Source organism: Bombus pascuorum, chromosome 6 (genome assembly GCF_905332965.1).
Source record: "Bombus pascuorum chromosome 6, iyBomPasc1.1, whole genome shotgun sequence".
NCBI classification, from domain to species: Eukaryota; Metazoa; Arthropoda; class Insecta; order Hymenoptera; family Apidae; genus Bombus; species Bombus pascuorum.
This window is the reverse complement of record NC_083493.1, coordinates 9,765,401-9,788,543: the sequence shown is the minus strand read 5'-3', so window position 1 is coordinate 9,788,543 and position 23,143 is coordinate 9,765,401. Positions and strand designations below refer to the sequence as shown.

At 35.9% G+C, this 23,143-nt stretch overlaps 1 protein-coding gene and 6 non-coding genes across 10 annotated transcripts; all 7 read right to left on the bottom strand.

Annotated features, from left to right (window-relative positions):
- Positions 1 to 154: 154 nt before the first annotated feature.
- Positions 155 to 7,979, bottom strand: LOC132907738 (apoptotic protease-activating factor 1). Of its 4 annotated transcripts, XM_060961102.1 has the most exons (12): positions 7,819 to 7,979; positions 6,984 to 7,224; positions 6,715 to 6,889; positions 6,385 to 6,522; positions 5,994 to 6,308; positions 5,683 to 5,918; positions 5,470 to 5,599; positions 4,286 to 5,371; positions 4,164 to 4,216; positions 3,212 to 4,085; positions 2,735 to 3,133; positions 155 to 2,677 (listed from the first exon to the last, which is right to left on the bottom strand). In XM_060961102.1, exons 2-12 carry the CDS (start codon positions 7,169 to 7,171, stop codon positions 2,165 to 2,167), a joined length of 4,107 nt encoding a protein of 1,368 aa, XP_060817085.1. In that variant the 5' UTR covers positions 7,172 to 7,224; positions 7,819 to 7,979; the 3' UTR covers positions 155 to 2,164. The 4 variants fall into 4 exon arrangements, with proteins under 4 accessions (XP_060817085.1, XP_060817084.1, XP_060817086.1 ...); XM_060961101.1 differs by lacking the exon at positions 7,819 to 7,979 and having other exon boundaries at positions 6,984 to 7,260; XM_060961103.1 differs by lacking the exon at positions 7,819 to 7,979 and having other exon boundaries at positions 6,385 to 6,513; positions 6,984 to 7,260.
- A 554-nt stretch (positions 7,980 to 8,533) lies between these two features.
- On the bottom strand, positions 8,534 to 8,605 carry Trnag-ucc (transfer RNA glycine (anticodon UCC)). Its single transcript has one exon. It is a non-coding gene; the product is annotated as a tRNA-Gly (tRNA).
- Positions 8,606 to 8,690: 85 nt separating this feature from the next.
- Positions 8,691 to 8,762, bottom strand: Trnag-ucc (transfer RNA glycine (anticodon UCC)). Its single transcript has one exon. It is a non-coding gene; the product is annotated as a tRNA-Gly (tRNA).
- A 648-nt stretch (positions 8,763 to 9,410) lies between these two features.
- On the bottom strand, positions 9,411 to 9,482 carry Trnag-ucc (transfer RNA glycine (anticodon UCC)). The gene has a single exon. It is a non-coding gene; the product is annotated as a tRNA-Gly (tRNA).
- A 1,544-nt stretch (positions 9,483 to 11,026) lies between these two features.
- On the bottom strand, positions 11,027 to 11,098 carry Trnag-ucc (transfer RNA glycine (anticodon UCC)). The gene has a single exon. It is a non-coding gene; the product is annotated as a tRNA-Gly (tRNA).
- A 98-nt stretch (positions 11,099 to 11,196) lies between these two features.
- Trnag-ucc (transfer RNA glycine (anticodon UCC)) lies at positions 11,197 to 11,268 on the bottom strand. The gene has a single exon. It is a non-coding gene; the product is annotated as a tRNA-Gly (tRNA).
- Positions 11,269 to 11,361: 93 nt separating this feature from the next.
- Positions 11,362 to 11,433, bottom strand: Trnag-ucc (transfer RNA glycine (anticodon UCC)). Its single transcript has one exon. It is a non-coding gene; the product is annotated as a tRNA-Gly (tRNA).
- Positions 11,434 to 23,143: the final 11,710 nt, after the last annotated feature.

Here is a 23,143-nt window from a genome sequence, read left to right as displayed (position 1 = left end):
AAATAGTATTGGCATTGGCCTAGAGAACAAAATTGAACGGCGTATGCAGTTGCCAAATCGTATGTCGCATGGTCATTCTGTTCTATTAATATATTAACCACGTGTAGAGTTGAGGATCGCAATGCGGTAACGCGTTTTAAGAACGCAATTCCGCTCTCGGTACGTTGATCTCGTGGGAACGAAACGAGAATATGTATTTACAAAGTTTTATTTATGTACATTAAAATGTATATAGCCTTTATAACATCAAGTAAAATGCAAATAAATCGCACATAGTACAATAAATGCTATTAAAAATTGAGCTCAACGAGAGAGAATGCAAACTTTGTTTTGGCCGACAAACATTATGGTTTACTCGTGAGCAGCGGTATTGTTCGCATCTCCCATAAATTGCACCACAGTTAACATGAATACATTGGTCATATATGTATTCTTATATCACAAAATTGATAAATACTTCGACGTCTACATAACAATATGTTTGTTATTGCGTGCATCGAATGCGTCAGAATTCATGCAACCTGTACAATATATATCTTACTTCATTCTTTTACAATAATTGTACTTCGCAATGTTGACAACTTTCCCTCTATACATTATTGTTCTGTTTGTTATATCTTTAAATATTTATCTTATTAGAATATTTAGTGATATTATATAATATAATGAAACAAAATAAGTTCGCTCAGTGAAAAAACACTGAGATTAAATAAATGGCATAAAAATTATACCTAATTTTAAAAATTATAATATAATTTTATCATATTATTATGATACAAATTAGGTGTAATTTTTATGCCATGCATTCAGTATACAATAGTCTATGTTCAATATATAAAATAAATGCATAACTTAAGTCTTATTTAAAGGAAATTGTCATAAATTGGTTGTTAAACATATAACTTAAATATACAAACACGTTAAACATTCGACGTCTTTAAATATACATATCTATTATACATTTAAGGCACATAGTATAAAATAGCGACAGAAAATAGTATTGACTTCGTTTTTCGATGAACGAGCAAAAATCAAAGACATGAAAGTTTTCCATAATTTATAAAACACTAGAAATTTATTTTATATTTTATATTTGTTGAATGAAATTTGATTTTTTTAAGATATTATGAAAGACTTATTTCCACACATTTATAATAGTGTATAATAATTATATTATATTATTATAATATAATTTATAAATTAATAGAAACTTAAATCGAATTTTCTTTCATATCGTTGACTTACAAATTTAGCACTTTGTAATTTATTCTTAAATAAAACAAAATAAACATCAAAATACAAGATAATAAATTTCCTAATTATATAAAATTATGTTCTAGTTTCATTATGTAATATAAATATTTTATGCATTTTTCTATTATTTATAATAAAAGTTTTGATCGTTAAAAATGAATAATTTTTTTGCGATTTTTTATGGTAAAATACAATTATCCGTATTTACAAAAATTGTGTATATAATGCCATAATATATTTTATATATTGCAATAATACTTATTTAAAAATGATATACTAGCATTTGTATGTACCCTATGTATTAAACTGGAGTATAATTATCTAAAATATGTAAAAAAGGGTATTTGTACAAGTAATAAATAGAATAAACCTTACAAGCTACATTTACCAATTTGAGTCACCTAAAAATGGGTCTAAAAACTATAAGTGACTCAAAATATGTAGCTAATTCTAAAGTCTGTCCAAAAATTGTATTGTCTATAAATTCATTATAAAAAATGTAGTCGGAACTACAACTATGGCTCTTCTGTGTAATTGTATAAATAAGAGATCTTATAATTTTCTGATAAATGCATGTGGCAGTGGCATTAGGATATTGTTAAGTAGTTTTCATATGTCCCATGTGCAGTTTTGAGCATCAATCAATTAGATCGTATAAAAATGCAATAAAATTTTAACACCATCGTTATTATGATCATCAGCATCGATCAGATTCTTATTTTTCTACTTGTAATGTATTTTATCTCAATGTAGTAGTCATATCTACCATTCATAAAACTCAATGCATTGAGCTTATATCGAATTTTTACTTATATGCAAGTAAAATTATTAGAACAAATATAATTTCAATAGACTAATTATAAAATTTTTTTATTTGATTTATAAAGACATTTAATAAAAATAATTATCATTAATTATATCCACATAATGTAAAAGTACTAACAGATCCATATATATCAACTGTAACAAATTTTGTAAAATCGGTAGATATGCATACTTTAGCAAAAAAATTCGAAGGTAACTCGACAACACCTAATAAGGCTGGCTTGTTAGGATTTTTACCCTCTTTAAATTTCCAAAATTTAGTTTCTTTATCTATGTCAGACTTAATATCTTTATCTTCTACCTGATTTTGCATATTGAAGATACACGAGTCTATGCTTTGACTAGTAGACATATTTGGAGTAATATTTCCTTGTACACCAACGGAAGGAGTACTAATGCTGCGATTTATTCGTATTGATGACCGTTTCGGTTTACGTATGTATAGGGCTAAAGCAATGTTCCACCAAACTAATTCGTCAGAACTTACAGAAAGCAAAATTGGGACCTCAATTACAGATGGAGCCCAACGTAACTGAGTAACAGAACTTGTATGAAAACTCAATTTATTTATCTCTTCCGATATTGATGTATCAATAATCTGAAAAGTAACAATATTGTAATTTAGCTAGCGAAATTGTTTATAATGAATACTTACAGAAATGTCTCCATCTTCGAAACCTATAGCTAAATATTTCTCATTTTGCGAAATTTCGCAGCATGTTAATTTCTGGGTATATCTTTTTCTAAAATATTCAATTATTTTGATATATGCTGGTAATGACATTGTATTTTTTTGTAATTTATAGAGAACAACATCTCCATTTTCATTTAACACAGCTAGAAAACTTTTGTGGTAACTTAAGCAACTATAAATACTAACTGAGTCTAAATTTTTTACTATATCCACTCGCATCCAATTTGTGCCATTAATATTCCAAATTGTAATTATACCATTTCTAGTCACTGTTGCTACACATTCTTTATCAACTTTATGAATTGCAATAATATATCCTGCATCTTCAATTAAATATGTTAGTTTTACGTTTTCCCACACCTGTAAAAGATAATATATAAATTAAGACAATCTAAAAATATTTTATCATTTCTGATATATAATACAATTTTATTTTACTTTTAAGTTATTATCAGTTCCTCTACAAACGAGTATATAATTGTTGTGATCTCTTTTCATATCTAAAATTTCAACTAACTCCACATTAGATGTAAAGTTTAATACAGGTATATTTTCTTTGTTCCGTATGTTAAATATATTGACAATGCCTTTATCAGTGACATAAATTATTTTCTCTGCATAAAGAATTAAGTTATTTATTTTTGCATTAATAGGTTCAGTTTCTGCTATTTTATTATCATCAACTAATGTAATAATAGTATTTGACAGAGTTTCCGTAACGATAGTATCCGGAGCATCACCAAAATTCTGTACTTTTGCATCAAATAAATGTTTTCTTATTGAAGTATTAGTTCCTTCTACTGGAAGTTTCCACTTATGAAGTAACTGATTCTCACTACCGCAAATAATGTGACATCCTTCTTCTCTTAACCAATATGTATCCAAGGAGGAGACACGACTTCTATAAGTAGCTATTGGCTGATGTCCAACATCAGTATTCCATATATTTATAAAACCACTGGAATCAGCTAAGACTATATAGCGACCATCATTAGTCAAACTAGCACAAACGTAAACAGTTTTTTCATTTTCAACACTTGCTCTTGTTTGCTTATTGTAACTGTGTATATGGTTATGTGATCTAAACCATTTTACATATACAGCTTTCTCTTCAGTAACAATGAATAAAGAATTATTTTGTTCTGGCACACTGCAGAAAAAGATAATTTTCTTTTTCTGTAAATCTACATTGTATTGTGATATATATGTATACTCTTCGCCATATTTATAATACGATATTAGAACACCATTTATTTCATCCATTACATGAAGCAGATTACTTCCCATTGTAAACGCTATATTTTTAAGGTTACTGCAAAAATTTATGTTTTTATTTTTCCAACAACCAATATATGAACAATATATCAGCAAACGATTTCATTAAATTTACCTTTGAGGACTATGGCCATGATCTGATAATACATTTCCACGGCGATCCCAAATCTAAAGAAAAGAATCTTATTTTATTTAATGAAAATATATTAATAAACTTCTATTTAAATTTATTTATACCCTTATCGTTCCTTTGTTTGTACAAGCTGCAACAGAACTACTGTCATGTGCAAATGACATATCCAATATAACTTCACCAGGAACAGAAAATACTACTGAACTATCATCATGCGGAACTTTACTTGTAAAAATTCCACTCCAAAATGACTGTTTTTGTCTTGGACTTAATACAGCAACATTATTTTGTTTATAATTTTCGTCATCAAAAAGTCTGAAAAGTTTCACGACACCATGGTCATCTAGCGATAAAAAACAATCTCCTTCATTAGATATGATAATCTTTTTTATGCAACAATTCTTGTCATGTCCAGTGAAAACTTTTTGCATTTTGTAAAAGATATCCCACAAAAATATTTCACCTCTTCCATTTCCAATTAAAATTAGGTTTGGATCACATGTAAAACATAACGCGTGTACTTTCGTTAATACTTCTTCACTCAATGGCATATCCATATGCCTTAATTTTTTAGCATGAAATATATATAAATATTTGGATCTTTCTTTTGCAAGTTGAGTGGCAGTATCTTTAACATATCCTTCATAAGGATGACTCAAAGCAATTTGTACTATATCCAAACAATTTTTACGCCTATGTTCTGCTATAACACTTGATTGTTCTTCTAAGAATTTTTCCAAGTCTGCAAGACGCATTTCATATACTTGATCATAATTTTTGGTAATATATTTTTCATAATTATTTAAATCGATCAATAAATTATTCAGGCCACTATGAATTATTGCTTGCTGAATGAAATCAAAATCTAAATATATATTAGGAAACTCATCATATAATTTTGCTTGTTCCAAATGGTATCCAATATAGGAATAACTGTAATTATCTGCCGGTAATTTCGAAAAATCACCATTACAATATTTACGATATTTTTCAATTAATGACCTGTGCATTTCTACTAATTCACTCTCTGAAAATTTTTTTCGTAGATGGCAAAGCAATAAATCATGTACACCATAAATGTAACTTCGCAATTCTGCATTCCACTGTTTAGCAGCAAGCGATTTATGACATAGATCAAGCATCATTTCTTCAACTTGAAAAGGAGATCCTCCCCACAAAATTTCCAATGTCTATAAAGCAAATATATAATGTATACGACAATAATATACAAATTTGAATGTTTTACATACAATTATTAAATGGTGTAAGACACCAGAAGTTCTATTACCTGCGGTGTTATATTAACATCCTCTCTAAAAATAACTAATTCTTCATAATGTTCTCTCATCTCAAGAGGTAACTGATCTATACACATATTAAAAATGGCTTCTTGTTTCTCCAAGAATTTTTTAATTACACTAAAAATCATATAAAACATTATTTCATATTATTCCAACATGAAATTATTTAAATATATATACTTATATGTTAGATATATTACTGATTTTTTTCATCCTTATTTCTTAATGAATCCAAGTAATATTTCCATCTCTTCGAATGTAACTTCATATCATGTTTAAATTCTTCAAATTGCGCAGAAAACATTGCTATTAATAAAGGCATCCCTTTACATTCTTGATTAATTAGTTTTGCTTCTACAGGAAGTTGTTCCACTTCTGTATCTAACACCTTAGCGAACAAACCTAAAGTTTCTGCTTCAGTAAATCCATCATTCATCTGTAAATAAATAATATCTATAGTATGTTTATTAGAACACATAAATATCACATACAGATAGGAAAAATAATTTACTTCAATGACACAAGGTCTCTTATCCAATACAACATCAAGATCTGCTGTAATCACTAATGTTTTACATTCGAAATCAAATGTATCAATTATTTTTTTATCACAAACATCGTCCAAAATTAACAGAGCATTGCAATGTTTTGATCTACTAAAGTAATCTTGTAAGAAGTGGATCAACGAATCCTTTAGAGATTCTGGTTTGTATGAATCTGGTAATATTTCCAGGTTCTTAACAAGGTGATATAGTCTATTAAGTTGAATTAATATATCTTCATCAATTGAACGCTTATGTCCAAATTTGATCCAATATACTTCATTCTGGAAGAAATATAACGAATAGCTTAAATTACAGACAAATATTGTGCTTATAATTTCTTAGTGTATGACAACTTACATAAAATATATTTCTTATAAATTTACTATTCTTTAATGTGCTAGCTGTTAAAGACGATTTACCAAAACCTTTCATACCATGGAGTACAATATATTCATTCGGTTGTAATTCTTCTAGGCAATTTTGTAACTGTTTCATCTAAAATTAATGATCATTAGTTTAACTTTATGTAAAAATTATCCATAATGAATAACATTGGCATTAATAATTATATGATAACTTTTCTTTTTAAACTTACATAATTGATTTCCATAAGTATGCATACACAATAACAAATATCATAATTAATAATAAATAAATATCTAATGTTTTAATAACATATATACATACCTTTTCTTCTCTTACCACAGTTAATGGTGAAATTGGTGGGAGAGTAGGTGTACCCATATATTTTATATCTGAAAAACATTTTCCATTTTCTTCAAGTTTATCCATATCATCACTTAACCATTCATAATGATGTCTTAAAGCTTGACGAAAAATATCAAATGCAAGTGGACCACGACTAAAAAATTAAGAGTGATAAAGGAAATTAAACTTCTCAAAAATATTTCGTTACATAAATATAATAAATTTTATATCCCATATCTAATTTATACCTTGGAAGTATATCTAATAAAATTTCAGCTTTTCTCTGTTTAGAAGGACCTTTTTCAATTTCTTGTATGTGCTGATCTCTTAATATATATTCTGATTGCAATGGCTTCATAATACCATTATGTACATCCATATCAGCCACTATATTTTCTCGTAGCATTCTAAGAATATGTTTATGCAGTTTTTCCATTTTTATATTTTTGATAGTGTTTTGTAAATATGCTTTGTTACATTACATTTGTCCTGTTTTCAATAAAATTATTTATAAATACGAAGATAAAGAAAACTAATTCTAATATGAAAATTTTCAGGTAATAAAAGCATATATAGAACGTCATTTCTTATTCCTAAATATAGAGATATCATGGCTTTCAAGCTAAATAAACTTTGACAAAATATCTGTTACCTGCTTACTTTATATATATTTTAAATAATAAATTAAACTAACAGTAAAGGTATGAAATTAGTTATGCTTAGAATGTTCTGTATAATAAATATTTATATTTTATTTACAAAAATATTATCTTGAAAGAATTTACAAACGGAAAAATATAATACAACATTCATAAAATACATATTATCTTTGTTATATATACATATGTATAGTCCTAAGTTCTTCTTGAAGACAATCTTGCTACAAGTTTCATTCTTCTATATATCTTGTATAAATAATATATTTTTATAATAATAAAAATTATTTATTTAATGTATCGTTTCTACTTCCTGTAACTGTAACTTCATAAAATCAAAGGATACTTCGGTCAATGACTTCAAAATTAAATTCAAAGACTTTAATAGTTTGGAAATTTTTAGAAATAATTCCTCATTCAATCTTACCTGACTAATGCTGTTTGTGCTCAAAATGTACAGTATTTCTGCGTAACCTTTGTTTCATAAATAAAATAATCGCCTTATCATTCAACACAACTTCACCTCACTATTTAGAAGTAACTGAAGTAAATGACTACTACCGCGTGCCTGAGTCAAGCAGCGTCGTTGCCATTGTTGCCAAATCTACAAATCGAACTCGTAGTTGATTGGTTGTTGCTATCAGATAATAACAGTTTTCCCGCCAATTCTGTTACATTTCAAAAGTTCTCTCAACGAAAACTATTACGATAGTATTAAAAAATGTAGGTAATAGGATCTTTTAAACATTTAAAATGATCAGAAATACGATTGAAATGCAGAAATGTAACGAAAAAGTTAAGAAACACGGTTTTCATTACACGTGACATATCGCATTTCTATAAAACATTTCTATAAAACAATTACAAATATTTTTTTGCTATATTTGTTATTCACAAAAAATGTTCAGTATTACCTCCATATTTTTCTAATCAAATATTTTGATGTGATATCTTACCGAAATCGAATGTACAGTCTTATTAAAGAAGTTCACATCTTTTTTCTGAATACGGCACACTCGAGGTTAGTAAAATATTCTTATTGCCGCAGAATAATTATGATAAACTATTATGAAATTATTACGAAGTTTTTGTTATTATTAATACAAAAAATTATACGAAAAAAATTTCCAAAAATAAATCCCTGCGATAGCCGGGAATCGAACCCGGATCAACTGCTTGGAAGGCAACTATGCTGACCATTACACCACCATCGCAGTATACATGCTACTTATTTGGAATATTAGAAAAACTATTGCAATTCCATAAAATAGAATATCGTACAAAAGTAAAATAAATCCCTGCGATGGCCGGGAATCGAACCCGGATCAACTGCTTGGAAGGCAACTATGCTGACCATTACACCACCATCGCAGTATGCACGCTAGTTGTTCAGATTATCAGAAATAGTACTGTAATTACATAAAATAAAATATCCCTTGAAAGATAAATAAATAAATGCGATGGCCGGGAGTCGAATACGAATCAACTGCTTGGAAGGCAATTATGCTGACCATTTTTTCTTTTTTTTTTTTTTTTAATAACGTTTATTGTCCAAGAAGATGAGTATTACATGTGTATGTTATTCACAATAAACAATGAATTTCGGTTGTAGGGTGAATTAGGCAAAAGTACCGATACGTAATGGTACAACATAGCCATACAACATTATGTGTATCGAAATTACATTTTTTTCTAGCGTTATAATTTATAATTGGATTTAAGTCGTTCTAGAGCGGTGCTTATATACGATATTGTTTTTTCTTCCTATCTCTGTCCTGAAAACCTGGTCACAAAAACGGGGCAGTTCGGTAGTCTGTTTTTGGTTTCGGTGGGTCTGTGGGATTTTGGGAAGGGGCATGAACGGGCAGACGTGCAGGGGAGAGAGGGGATGTTCTTTGCTGACCATTACACTACCATCGCAGTTGAAACATTGTTGTTTAAACAAAAAGACAATAATGGGAAAAAACTAATTATGTATTTAAACAAAAAATACAAATTTTAAAAATAAAAAATAAACCCTGCGATGGCCGGGAATCGAACCCGGATCAACTGCTTGGAAGGCAACTATGCTGACCATTACACCACCATCGCAGTATGTCTACTAGTTGTTCGGGCTATCAGAAATAGTGCTGTAATTACATAAAATAGAATATCGCTTGAAAGTTAAATAAATAAATGCGATGGCCGGAAATCAACTTCGGTAGTCTACTTTTTGGGTGCTGTCGAATTTTGGAGAGCAGCGTGATGAGAGGGTGGGGAAGGGGGGATGTTAAATAGGTTTATTTACAAAATTTACAATATTTACAATGTTGACACCTAAGTTACACGGAGGCAGAATTGAATTCTGTCGATTTAATGGTTTTCTCTCTTATTTTATTGTGGATTCGGTATCCACCAATATTTTTTTGTGTTTCTTCTGTGCTTGTCTTTAGTGTCTTTCAGAGAGAGGGCCATGTTGTATCTCCACCTAGTATCTACGGTCTGTCCATTTAAGTTTTCTTCGTAGAGTATAGTTTTGATCCCTATTTTTCTTTTTATGTGACAGATTATTGGGATATTATTTTGGTCTTGGAGGTAGTTTTTTTCGTCTAGGTATAGGAACGCTTCTATGGGGATGTAGCCTGTTGTCAGTGTGTTTTTGTAATATGAGTCGTTTGGAAATAAGCAACTGAAGATTAAGCTGTTTTCTTTTATCTTTGCAGCTTGTGCGAAGTGGTTTCTTATTAGTTTTAAGATGTGACAGTCTATGCGGTGAATGTTGGCTAGGTCGTAAATTTTTTTGTTTACATATTTTTTGAATCCGCTGTGTTCGGATTTGTAAGTACTCAAGCAAGCTCTGATGCATTTTCTTTCGAATATGCGAATTTTTTCCATTAGGGAGGCTGATATGTTGTACCAGATTGGGCACTATGCTGACCATTACACCACCACCGCAGTATGAATGCTACTTATTTGGAATATCAAAAAAAAAGTATTGTAATTATATAAAATAAAATATCCCTTAGAAGTAAAATAAATCTCTGCGATGGCCGGGAATCGAACCCGGATCAACTGCTTGGAAGGCAACTATGCTGACCATTACTTTTTTTTTTTTTTTTTTTATAACGTTTATTGTCCAAGAAGATGAGTATTACATGTGTATGTTATTCACAATAAACAATGAATTTCGGTTGTAGGGTGGATTAGGCAAAAGTACCGATACGCGTCGGTACGACGTAGCCATGGTCTAATATGTGTCGTGGGTTTTAGGTTTTTGCGTTTATTTTTTTGTTTTTTTGGGTTTAAGTCGCATTGGTGCGTGATTTTTGTGTATTCTTGTGTGTGTTGTATTTTGTCCTGAAACTTGGCCGCAAAACAGGACTCCTCGGTGTATTACTTTTATGCGTTGTGGGATTTTGGGGGGGGGGATGAGTGGGAAGGGGAGGGGGGTGTTAAATTATATTATTTACAATGATTATAGTATTTACATATTTACAGTACTTACATCTAGGTTATACGGTGGTAGTAATGGTGCTGACCATTACACCACCATCGCAGTTGAAATACTGTTGTTTATACAAAAAGACGATAATGGGAATAAACTAATTATGTATTTAAATAAAAAATACAAATTTTAAAAATAAAAAAATAAACCCTGCGATGGCCGGGAATCGAACCCGGATCAACTGCTTGGAAGGCAACTATGCTGACCATTACACCACCATCGCAGTTGAAATGTTACTGTTCAAACAGAAAGACACTGGTGAGGAAAAACAAACTATTCAAAGAAAAAATACAAGTTTCAAAACTAAAAAAACAAACCCACTGCGATGGCCGGGAATCGAACCCGGATCAATTGCTTGGAAGGCAACTATGCTCACCATTGCACCACCATCGCAGTTGAGAGCCTGCCCTTTTAAGGATATGTACAGTCTGTAGATAAAGCGACTTAAATAAAAAAAATACAAACTTGGTGAAAGTAAAATAAACCTGCGATGGCCGGGAATCGAACCCGGATCAACTGCTTGGAAGGCAACTATGCTGGCCATTACACCACCATCGCAGTTGCAGGAGCATTTTCACACAGAGAAATTCTATGGGCGCTGTATTTGGAAATTTAATCAAATCTATCGTCCTTTTTCATTTTGTAATTAAATGAATAATTATATATTCTTGCAATTTCACTCCAATTAAGGCTTTTAGTCATTCAAATTTTGATCATTCATTATGTTGTGGCTCACTGTTAAATGCAGCTGTCATTATAATAAGGCCTCATTTATATATATTATAGAAATTTTTAGTCGCCGAAAAATTTATAATACATAAAGTTTTAAATAAAATAATATCAATTCTACTTAATAATAAAAAAGTCAATAGCAATAAAAGAGACATAATTCAATCTCATCAAGTCCCAAGTATTCTTCACACATTTATGGATGAAGACTAAAAAGAAAACAACACTGACCTCACTAAAGAAATAAAATAGTCAAACTCGAAGATGGTATCCCGCTGGGGTTAGCCACCTACATGTTACTTAGCAATTAAGTTAGAAAAATTTACTAAATGTCCAGCTGGGCAAATTGTAAAGTACAAATTAAATAATAAAAAAAATCTATGGATTTGTTCCTTAATTACCTTTGTATCAACTATCAACTATCTTATATCAACTATTATATCAACTATCAACTATCTTGTTTCACATAAATATTGCCATACAATATACATTTACTATATAGATACATGTTACAAAATTTTACATGGCTACTGTCTTATTTTATTTACCATTTGCTGATAACATGATCTATGAACTGCAAGCATCTTAAATCTTGTATAAATAGCATTACTTTCCGAAGAAAAATTCTTTAGAAAACAATACCAATCACCAAAACTTATCATATGGAGATATAACACAAGGATTCCATTTCTGGGTTAAATACTTAAATAAATAATTAAACGTCGCTAGAAAAATTTTAGTTAAATAATAAAAAATTGCAATTACCAGTTCAGTTTCAAGAATTGAACATTGTATATGGTCCCTTTCAAGTGTGCAGGAACGTTCTTAGCGAGCCAAAGTTTATGACCGTTCGCTCGAAACCCAGACGTTGGAACACGTGGTTTATGTCAAGGCATTCTACCATAAGGATATCACTCGTTAAAGAAAATACGAAACAATAGACTGCATTTGTCCCCAACAACTTTCCCTACAAGAGATGAAAAAGCTCGAAGGTCCACTCTCAAACCTGCAAACCAGCCAATGAGAAACGCAAAATCTATCTTCTACGTTACACACATCATGTTAACACATTGACTGCCACGACACCCGTATTCGGGTGTCAGCAAAGTTTCTAGTCAGCCCACGTAACCCATATTTGGGTGTCGCTTATTTGACTATCTGCGAAGGATCGCCGTAGGTATTTGTAAAGATATTCCATAATAATAAAACCGTTGAATTGCTATAAAAGTAATACGAAAATGGTGTATTAAAAAAATTATTTAGAATGTAAAACTTTAAAGCATTCTACATATAGTTGAGGTTGGTCAGGACAATTTGGACAATAAGTTGTTGTTTTCTTTAAATTTTTTGTGTCTTTGTTCGGTCCATTCGACGTCTTTTATTTGCATAACATATTTTATTTGTATGCGCGTCTAATGCTTCTACTGGAAACATTTTTCCGAAGGGTGATATTATGCTGACTCCATCGAAGTCAAGGATTTTTTGTATTTTCAGAAAACCCTAATAATTTTGCAGCTAATAACTCTCTAAATATTCTAATACTTATATCATTCTTGTTACAATTTTGTAAACCGTCAAAGAGTTTTCAACAGAAATTCCCAGAAGGAGTTGGACGCCAAGTTTTCTGTACCATTTGATTCCTTTTCTAATTTTGGTGGTATAAGAAACCATTTGGTTGGAATAATCTATACCACACTTTCCTTCATTATATTCAACAACAGCTAGTGGTTTGAATATTGCGAACAAACGAAAGGAGAGATCATTCTTGAGACCACCACTCGAGCGACTCTCATTACTAAAATATCGATGGGAGTATCTAGCAGAGAACGCTTGGTACCGCGGCACGCGTGGCCTGACGGAGATTTTCTTCAAAACACACGTGGCAGTCAACGTGTTAACAGCACGAAAATGCAGTTCATAAAAATTCGGACGCAAAGAGCGTGCAAAGACAGAGAGAATGAAAGTCCGAAATGAAACGATTACGCCACGCATCATACTACACGTGCATTTATTAATTTTCTCTGTTAAATATAAAATATGTGCATCATTCATGAAAATTACTTATATTATTTGGTCAGTACTCAAATCTTAGTTACAACATAATTTTTTTGTAATTAATTTCACATAAATCGTCTTCACCATCGCGAGTGACAGTGATTTATCGCGCGAAATTTGAAAACAACGTATTGTGGTATACTGGACATCATCCGTGACACGTGCAAAATGGTATGTAACTGTAAGCTTTTATCTTTTGAAATTAAAATACGCATGCTTATTGAAACGAGCGATTAGTTGTATAAAAATGAAATCTGCACGATTAATATCAGCGCACGGTAATAACGACGTTTGAATGCCGTCGCTTAATAAGCACACGTGAACCATTGTTCTCCGTTCGTAAATTAAACTGCTTTACCCTTTCAGAATGATGCGTCCATTCTTTAAACCTCGGGAGAACAAACCTTGCTTTATCCCTAAAAATGAAAAAAGTTTGAAATCTGCCGATAGCACGAAATAGCTCTTAGTCGCTTCAGCTGCTTCGACTTCGTAAAATCAACTCCATCGTTATACGCGATTGAAACGAAAGCTTCTGAGCGCATGCCATTCATACAAACTTTTACAAACAAAGCATTGTATTATTAATTGATGACGTATACAACGAGAGAAAGTTTCGCGTATCACTTTGTCCGCGATTAAAACATTTAAACGGTTAAACGATATATACATATGTATTGAGGCTCAGAATCGAAGTAATATTCTCAAAACTTCGTCCAACACGTTCTCGATATCCTTGCGTGTGACCGCAATAGCTTTGACCAACCAGCGAAATATCAAACTGGAGCCAACGATCGTTGGTTCGTTAAAAGATTAAATCATTCCTGAATAAACGGAGTCGCTGGCGTAACCGGTGTCGTTATTGTCCCGCGATACGAGATTGCGAAAATGAATTATTCGATTACTATAGCCGTTCATTGGACGCTGACGCGTATAGGCGAGCACGGCGGTTTCCGCTGCATGCGAGACAAGCTGCAAATTCGATTACGTTAGAAACAGCATTTGGCGCTCAGCCCGAATTAGCTGTGCATTGGTTACTTGCCCGATTAATTTGTCGCGGATTCACTGTTGCAACCATGTCGTTAGAAGATACGCATCGCGTCGCTACCATTTTCCCGCCACACGAAACGCCGACGGTACGTACTAACTCTGCGAGGTGATCGATAGACCCTTCCAGTTATTAAGGTGGCAGGTATTTAATTAAAGAGAGAAACGCGCTCGTTCAAGGAAATATGGCGCCACGAGCTGTGCATTGTATAGAGTACACGATTTTAATAACGATCTAAACTCGTTACGACGAGTGTACCATCATGGGAACTACGCAGCAAAAGGGTCAACAAGTATTTCGTGACAAATATCATGAAAGTATTTCTCATCACCTGTAGAAAAGTAATGACAAAGGCGCGACCGATACACAAAGTAATCTCGATCATTATTAAACCCTCGGTCGATCGTTGCGATAAAATTACGGTCCCTGACTAAGATACAGCGTTTACCATGGCAGGTTTATTCTTTAATTATGAAAAGATCTTACTAGAAAAACAGCGAGGTTGTGTGATTTACAGCGTCGAGAGGCGGGTAATCCGCGCATTTGCATATCGCGTGTGCGGGATCGCGTATACTCGTGCGACGAGCCAGTTGCCTAAGCGGAGGCGCAAACACGCTGCGCTGTTCGTCCAGGAAGAATTACACAGGTCGATTATTTGCTTTCCTTCCACTCGATCCAACTGCTGACGATCAAACGACGGAGTTTCTACGGAGGTAGAAGGGGCTGATAGAGAAAGAGAGAGACTTCCGTTCTTTCGTTTTCGCCCGCGAATTTATATCCCGCCTCGACAACGCGAGATTACTCGAAAGTTATACGGCGTATCTAACATTCGTTCCTTTCCGGTTCAGCCGCGATAGCTTCGCGCACCAGTTTCATAGAACTTCCAGGCAAAACTTGCCAAACGTGAGTTCGTTGCCCTCTTTCTGTCGTTATTTATTTACGTTTTGTTTGTTCGTTGGTGGAATAGGAATTCGCGTTCGAATATAGCTAGGGTAGAGAATCGTAGAGAAAAAGGAGAGACGAAAGAAGGAGAGAAACATAAGTAAACTGGAATAAATATCGTTCGAGTTAATAGGATATTCGGTGTTCGTCCATTGTCTGATCCTCTCTGTTCGCTACTTCTCTCACCCCATTCCTTCTGTTCAAAGACCAGACCGATTGTGAGAGGGTAAATTCGAACCTCTTAGGGGTTGATCGATCGCCACTAGTCTAAGCACTTCAAATAGTGTGATCGTGGTATGCAACCAGGAATGGCAATAACGTTGATAGGATGGTAATATGATTATCACCTGCGCAATAGGACTCGTGGCGGGCGTTACACGAATAATTAGAGATGGGATTGAAGAGGCCCGGATAAGGGTCGTAGGGGAGGGAAGGCGCAAGTATAATGTCATGCAAATACACCTCATCGCCTGGTCCGGCAGGAATAGAGTGCATTAATCCGCTAATGCACATGGGTCCCGTAAAATTAGATTCGGCCAGATTTAGTTGGAAACGCGATATTTCAGTGTCGACTGAATTCCGAACGACTCGCTGCTGTGTACTGCGTCGACTCTCTGCTCGGAATGGTCGTTCCTGGGAAGCACCGCGACCGAACCGTGAAACGTTGTTATTCGAGGAGCAGATTAATGTCGATACACACGTGTGTAACGCGCGATGCCGCGTCACTACGTTCTCGATCGATGGAACGCGCGTCCTTAATGCGGCATTAATTCAAAAATTTACGATCATCCGAGCGCGTTGATCGCGAGCCACGCATTTACAACGCGGATCGCGTTATCCTCCTAGCGCGCAGATATTCCACGCTCGGATTAGTATCGTCGCCGCGATGCCAATTTAATTTAATGGGATCAACGTTTGCACTCATAAATTCACGATTAATTAATAGCTTACATCGATGCATTACGCGGAGCACAGTTTTATTCATCCTGTTATATGAAACGCGCCAAATATTTATCTTCAAAGAAAACAAAATCAATGACGTAGGCACAATAAATATCTAGCAGATTATCGTTGACCGATGCATTTTTCTCTCGTCTTTCCTGTTTCGATAAGAACTTTTCTACCGAGACTCACGCGTTTCCTAATCACTTTACCACAGTCGCTTTTAACGATCCTCGAATTCCACGACTTGACCTCCTCGCGCCGTTTCGTGCACCGCAACTGTACACTGAATTTCTTGACCGCTCGTTAAAGGATTTCTGCTATTTCGTCCGATGCTCGTTTCAACGTGCGATAAACGCGCCCGTAACTTCACGCGTTTCACACGTTTCTTTGTTCGATCCAGAAGGTTCCCCTTCTTCTCCGTTGCGTTGGAAATCCCTGTGGATTTCGTTGCGTCCATCCAGTTTTCCTGACGGACATGCTCGCGTCTCTTCCCTCGTTCACTGCGTTTAGCACGGCACCCTTTCTTCTCGACTATCGACAGCGTGACGATTAGTTGCGTCCAATTAAATTTAACGAATTTCCACGGCCACGGGCGCGGCCTGATTGGTTTCATTAATTACGCATGCACTGTATTCTCTGGACAGAAGCAAAGCCTGGTACCGAGCAACAGCGAAATGCAGGCTCGTTCGACCGGTGTACGCGTTGCGGGGTTGCGATCGCGTCTCTCGGCCATAGCTCGCAGTCATTCCTCTCGCGTTTCGTTCGCGGCTGTTTCGTTCTGTGCTCCACGTTCCGCGAAATCGAGAGAGTACAGGCAGAGAACGATTGAAGCCCGTTTGCTCGGTCGTTCGAGCCGCTATGCCCTGCGGGAATCGACGGCCGGTCATCCATGCACGAACCGGTGCGGAGGCCAATGCGTGCCTATATTCAGAATTTGGTAATTAAAGCTTGCAGTCGGTACCGCGGGCCACGTCGATTTACTACGTCGCTAAAACATTGCCACGCGGCGTGAAATTTCTCGTTTCGACGCCGGCTGCCGATCGTTGTAACACGATGTAACACAGTCTGTTTGTTGGACAAACCGACAAAGTCATCGTGGTGGTGTCAAGGGGGAGGGAAAAGAGAAAAGCTCGCGTTCATTTTCGTCACGTTAGAGTTTAAAATTCGCACCGTCCCTCGTTCTGGCGTATCGATTTCACCAGCGACACGATTTCGATACGAGGGACAAAAGCAGACGGATGAAAGGTGCGAAAATACGGTGATAAAAAGGATGTCGATGTTGACGAGAGAACGAGGGATGGTTAAGCAGGAAATTAGATGCAAAATGGCCGGGGTATAAATGTAGGAAAAAGATGTTTCCTGGTACGATGGTTCCGAGGCGCCGGCAGAAGTGCACGACGAGCGGCTGACATGCAAGATCCCTATATACGCCTATCGACACGAATATGCTAATGTTTTCGTGGCGCGTTAGTTATGCTAATTCCACTATGATTCACCAGGGCAAACATATGCTGCCTTGCATTTTATACCGACCACCTGCGGAGCTCTAATTGTCGATGAATTATTAATTTACTGGCGAGTTACTTCTTGTTCGCTCTTTTATGCTTTCACTTTTTAAACGTACTTAGTGTCCGTTTCACGGGTCATGTGAAACCCCGTATGTACCTTCAACAACGAATGATAACGGTAAACCGTGTACTATTATTATGTTTATTCGCCTTTTGTGTCCATTACCATAAAAGTACCTTTTTTCTTTCTTTACATTTTTATTGCATTATTGTAACAAAGAATCTTCAAACGCTTACCATTTTACGTCGCGTTATGTAATTAAAGAGATACGATATGTACCTCGTAGGTATTGGCACCTACATAGAATAACGTCACTCTTGAATGGGTATTATTGTGAAATTATTAAAATTTCGTTTAAAATATCGGATCAAGATAGATATGGATTGTGAAATCTTAAGGTAAGTAAAGAATCCATATATTCATTATTGTAATAAAAATCTTATACAGTAATGAGATTAAATATTTTCTCGTTTATGTCCACTGCGTTTCCCGATCATTGCTTCAACCAATCATAACATCTGATTTATTGATTCTTCTATCTAAGTTCAGATTTTGTTCCAAATTTTCTCTGAATTTTCTAATACACCCAAAATCATTTCAATGAAGTTTCGATCGAAGGATCATTGGCGACAACATGCAATTCTTAACTTACCATTTCCCTATTGAAACCTCTACAAATACTTTCCAACATTTCTCACATCGATAAATAGATAGATAAATGCAAAATTCTTGATAATAATCGATTAATCGTTTCCTTGATAACTTGGACCAATTATCACATCTTACGTAGAGTCAGAATATGTCCTAATACGTATGAACAGAGGCGTACCCAGCATACACGTATTGTTAGTACGCTTCGGATAAAGGCGGATGTACGCTCGTCCTGTTAGCAACTCTACCGCGTAAATCTCCCCGGTGTACATCCTCGACTAGACACCCTCTTGGTTGGCCTTTCTCTGCGACAATGCTAATTAACAATTGGCAATTGGCGAGCGGTGCAGAGCGAAACCGTAAAACGGTACGTTGGCGCGACTTAACAAGGCGTGAAGGGTGATTTAGCGCAGGATGACGTCACGTGATGTACCGAGAATATTCGAGGTTCTCGAGGAACCGACATAGTCGTCGAACAACGAACACACGATCGGAGACAGCCGTCCCACGTATAGCAGCAAGCTACCAGCTTTAGCGAGAAGGGCGGAAAGAGAGACAGATCCCCGCAGGCTCGTAAACTGGCGCAATGGCCCTGAGGAAAGGGGAGGTTTTCGCCGGGGCCAAAAAGCGGACGGAGGTCGTCAATGTTGATGATGCGTGGATCACGATGTACTGACGGCTCCATCATAGCTCGCAGTTCTGCCCACCCCTACACGTCGATCGGCCTCCTCTTCGCCATTCTATGGGAAGATATACCACCTCGGCGAAGCCTATTCCATTTGCTTTATTGAAATAACTCGGAGCGCCTCGTCGACACGTCGCGGATAGAAAGGGGAGGTTTCGACCATCTACTTTCGGGGATTGTTTCCTGCTATCGAAAATATCCCCCGCGAATATTCGTGTTGAAGGAACTTGATAGAAGATAGAATTCCGAACGATGTTCAGATCGATGAACACGATTCTGTCAACGAGTTAATTCTGACACTATTCTCGATTTTGTCATTCGTTTCAATTCTGCTCTCATTTTGAGAGATAAAAAGAACATGGAATGTTTTAGGAGAACACGTAACAGAAAGTTGAAACGAGAAATCACTAAGAACGTAGCTGTAACAATTGTTTCATATTTATCTCGAAGATATCTTTATGTAAGATATCTTCTAATATTAAAAAGATACGATTAGACGTGAAATAATAGGAAGAACGCGGCAGAGTTATGAGTAAGTGTCGCGAGTAAATACGCTGGTATGGAAAAATGTAGATAAAGTAGAAACGTGGAGAATAACAAAGTCGCACAAGTTTTCGCAACTCCGTTTTACAACTACGCTCTTCGAAAACACAGAATTCGATAACGTAAATCGAGCGCAGACGGAATTACAAATGAAATGTTCGTTCGACGCAACATTGGCCTTTAATGGTTTAACGCGAGACACGCAATTTGTCCCATCCATCGTAAACTTGTCGCAGGACACCCACGGAGACGAACAAGCTCCAAGGTAGAGACATCTTTACTCGTTGAACGTTGATAACTCTATCGAGAAATAAAAAACGCACTGTTGTTCTATCTACGAGAGCGTGTGCCTGTCGGTTTTTCTCAACGAAACCAGGTGACACATAGGCGACCAGCGACTGTAAGAGGCTTGTACCCGTACATCCATGTGCGTTCGTTCCCCCTTACTTACTGTCCGGCTATTTACGGGCTGACGATGAGAACGAGTTTCACCGCATTACGATCAACCTGGACGTAATTATAATTAACCTTGAACGCGGCTCGAGTATCGGCGAGCTTCCGTGGTCTAGGAAGTACAGCTGCCGTCTCGTTGCATATATACATGCAAAAAGTCGTTAACATCCAGCAGCAGCACCACCACCATCACCACCACCAAGACCGGAAATGTCGTCGAGCGCGTGTTAGCCCGGAATCGTTGCAGTCGCAGGGAAAAAAAACTAACTCCGTGTAAACAAACTGCAATAAGTTCGTGACGTGGTAACGTCGCCATCATGGTAATGATATTTGTACGACTCATTGTCGAGCTGTTCGTCGCTCGAAATACGCTATATGTTATAGAAACGGCGGTTTATCGAAGATTACTCGCCGTGCAAATATACCTTACACTCCAAACTCTCTGCATCGTCTGTATAAATACGCGCAGCCATTCGTTTCTTTAATTCCGTTATTTGTATTATAAACGACTAATACTTTACAGTTGGTTCGCAAGATATCGACGGATCGAGAAATTTGCAAATATAAATTAAAGTAAGGTATTCCTTTAGGTTTGTGAAAACGAGGCTGGAACGAAAAAAAAAAAAAAAAAAAAAGAAAAGAACAGAAGATGCTCAGAGCCGTTAGAAACGCATAGAGGATGTAATCGATGGCTTCTAGTCTCGAGGGTTCCTCGTCGACCAAGCCATATCCGACTGCCGTCACGTATTGACGCCTCCACTTTATTCAATTGCTCATCCAACGCAAGGCCCCCGACGCTCTAGCCCAGGGTACAAACACGTTTTTTCGCTTTGTTCATTTCCGGGGTGAACGCGCGGCATCCTTTGCAGGTTCCGGCGTTGTTTCGCGTCGAGTCGCGTCGATCGTTTCGACGTCGGCGATCTCGTTTAGTCTTTGACCACTGCACGAGGGTGAAAATGTCTAGAAAGAACGGCAGACTGGGAGGATAGAAAACAGGGAGGGAAAAAAAGGAAGAAATCAATCTAACGGAAGGGTAGAGCGTGTTCTGGCAATTTTTCCCTCATCAGGCATCGTTCAAAGATTTTATTGGTAATTAAAAGTCACCGGCCTGTGTGATTGGAATTAATGGTCAAACGGTCAATCCGCCAGGAGGGGAAAACTGAGCTGTAAAATCGCCTTCGTCGCTTTGTTCGATCGAGTTGGGACTCTAATGGGACTGGGTTCGATCGCGAAGCGATGAAACGATGCTTTGTTCATTTTTTTATCCGCTCGCGCCTTTGCTGATACTTCCGAGAACGTTCGAACCTGGCATCGATTAAAGTTAACATAAAAGTGAATTAAAAGGAAAAAGGAACGATGGCTATAAATTCAACCGAAACGAACGTTTTTATTTGTCGGTGATTGAGCTAGATCTATATAGATATAGAGACCTGTTAATATTTTTATCGATATCGTCGCAAAGGGAAAACTTACTGCCATCACGAAACTGGGGCCTTTTAGAACTCGGTAATGGTTATGGAAGCTTCTTTTTCCGCGTCAGATTTTCCGTGAGCCGGTGAGTGTGCGGCTGCCGTAATCGCACAGACGAAAGTATATAACAATTCCAAAGGCATAACCAAAGGAGAAATACGAAGTGACATAAACACTGCGAGCCTCGGCCCGGAAATGGAGAGAGTAAAGCGGAGACGATATCGAGGAAACTAGGAAGACGCGCGATCGCCGTCGTAAGTGCTGCTCGACGAACGCCCAAGACCATATGGAATTGTTTATGAACCATGCAACTTTATTTTCTTCCACCCACCCTTTTTCCCCTTCCGCTCCTTTCGATATTTCCTCTTTGTCATTTCTTCGCTGTGCTATTGGCGCGTGACGGCTGTATCGTACATTAAGTCTGTATCCTGTACTCGCATCTAACGTATTCTTTTCTTCCGTAAAACGACTTGGAGGATACAACTTTGGAAATATTTCGTGAAATAAAACGGGAAATACAAGGAACTTTGACACTGCCACGGACGAAAGAATAAGAATTCTGCGAATTCTGCGTTTTGTATAAAACTCGAAGATTAATATTTCCATTCTCGTAGCTAAGACGTAACATGAGAAATTCACTCGAAAAGTTCATTTCCATCTCCACTGACACAAGAAGAACACTGGCTTCTTTAGTTAAAACGTCCTGTCTCTCACACCGAAGAAAGAGAGTCTCTTTTGAAGTATATACGAAATATACTTTTTCTTGTCTCTATTACGAATCGCAATTCGTTGTTTGGTAAACAAGTGCAGTATGCCAAGTTAAAACAGAAAGCAATTGAAAAATGAACGAAACTAAAGGTCTTGCCAGCAGTATCGCGAATTAACATATCGAAATGCATTAAAATTTATGAACCATCGACTCGCTTACGTCGCAGGAATAAATAAACAGCTGCCTATGGGAGAGTTTACATACAAAATATGATATAGCAAAAAACGAGAGTAGTAAACCGAAGTTAAGAAATATTAAATAGACACGGGATATCAAGTTCCGACAGAACGATGCCCATAACGATATTGAAAAATGAACGGTAACAGGTTAACGAGCCGCGTTGACGTAATCGCGTTTCAAAGAAATTTCCATTGAGCTAAGGGACGGAGGGACGCCAAGAAACGAGAAAAGT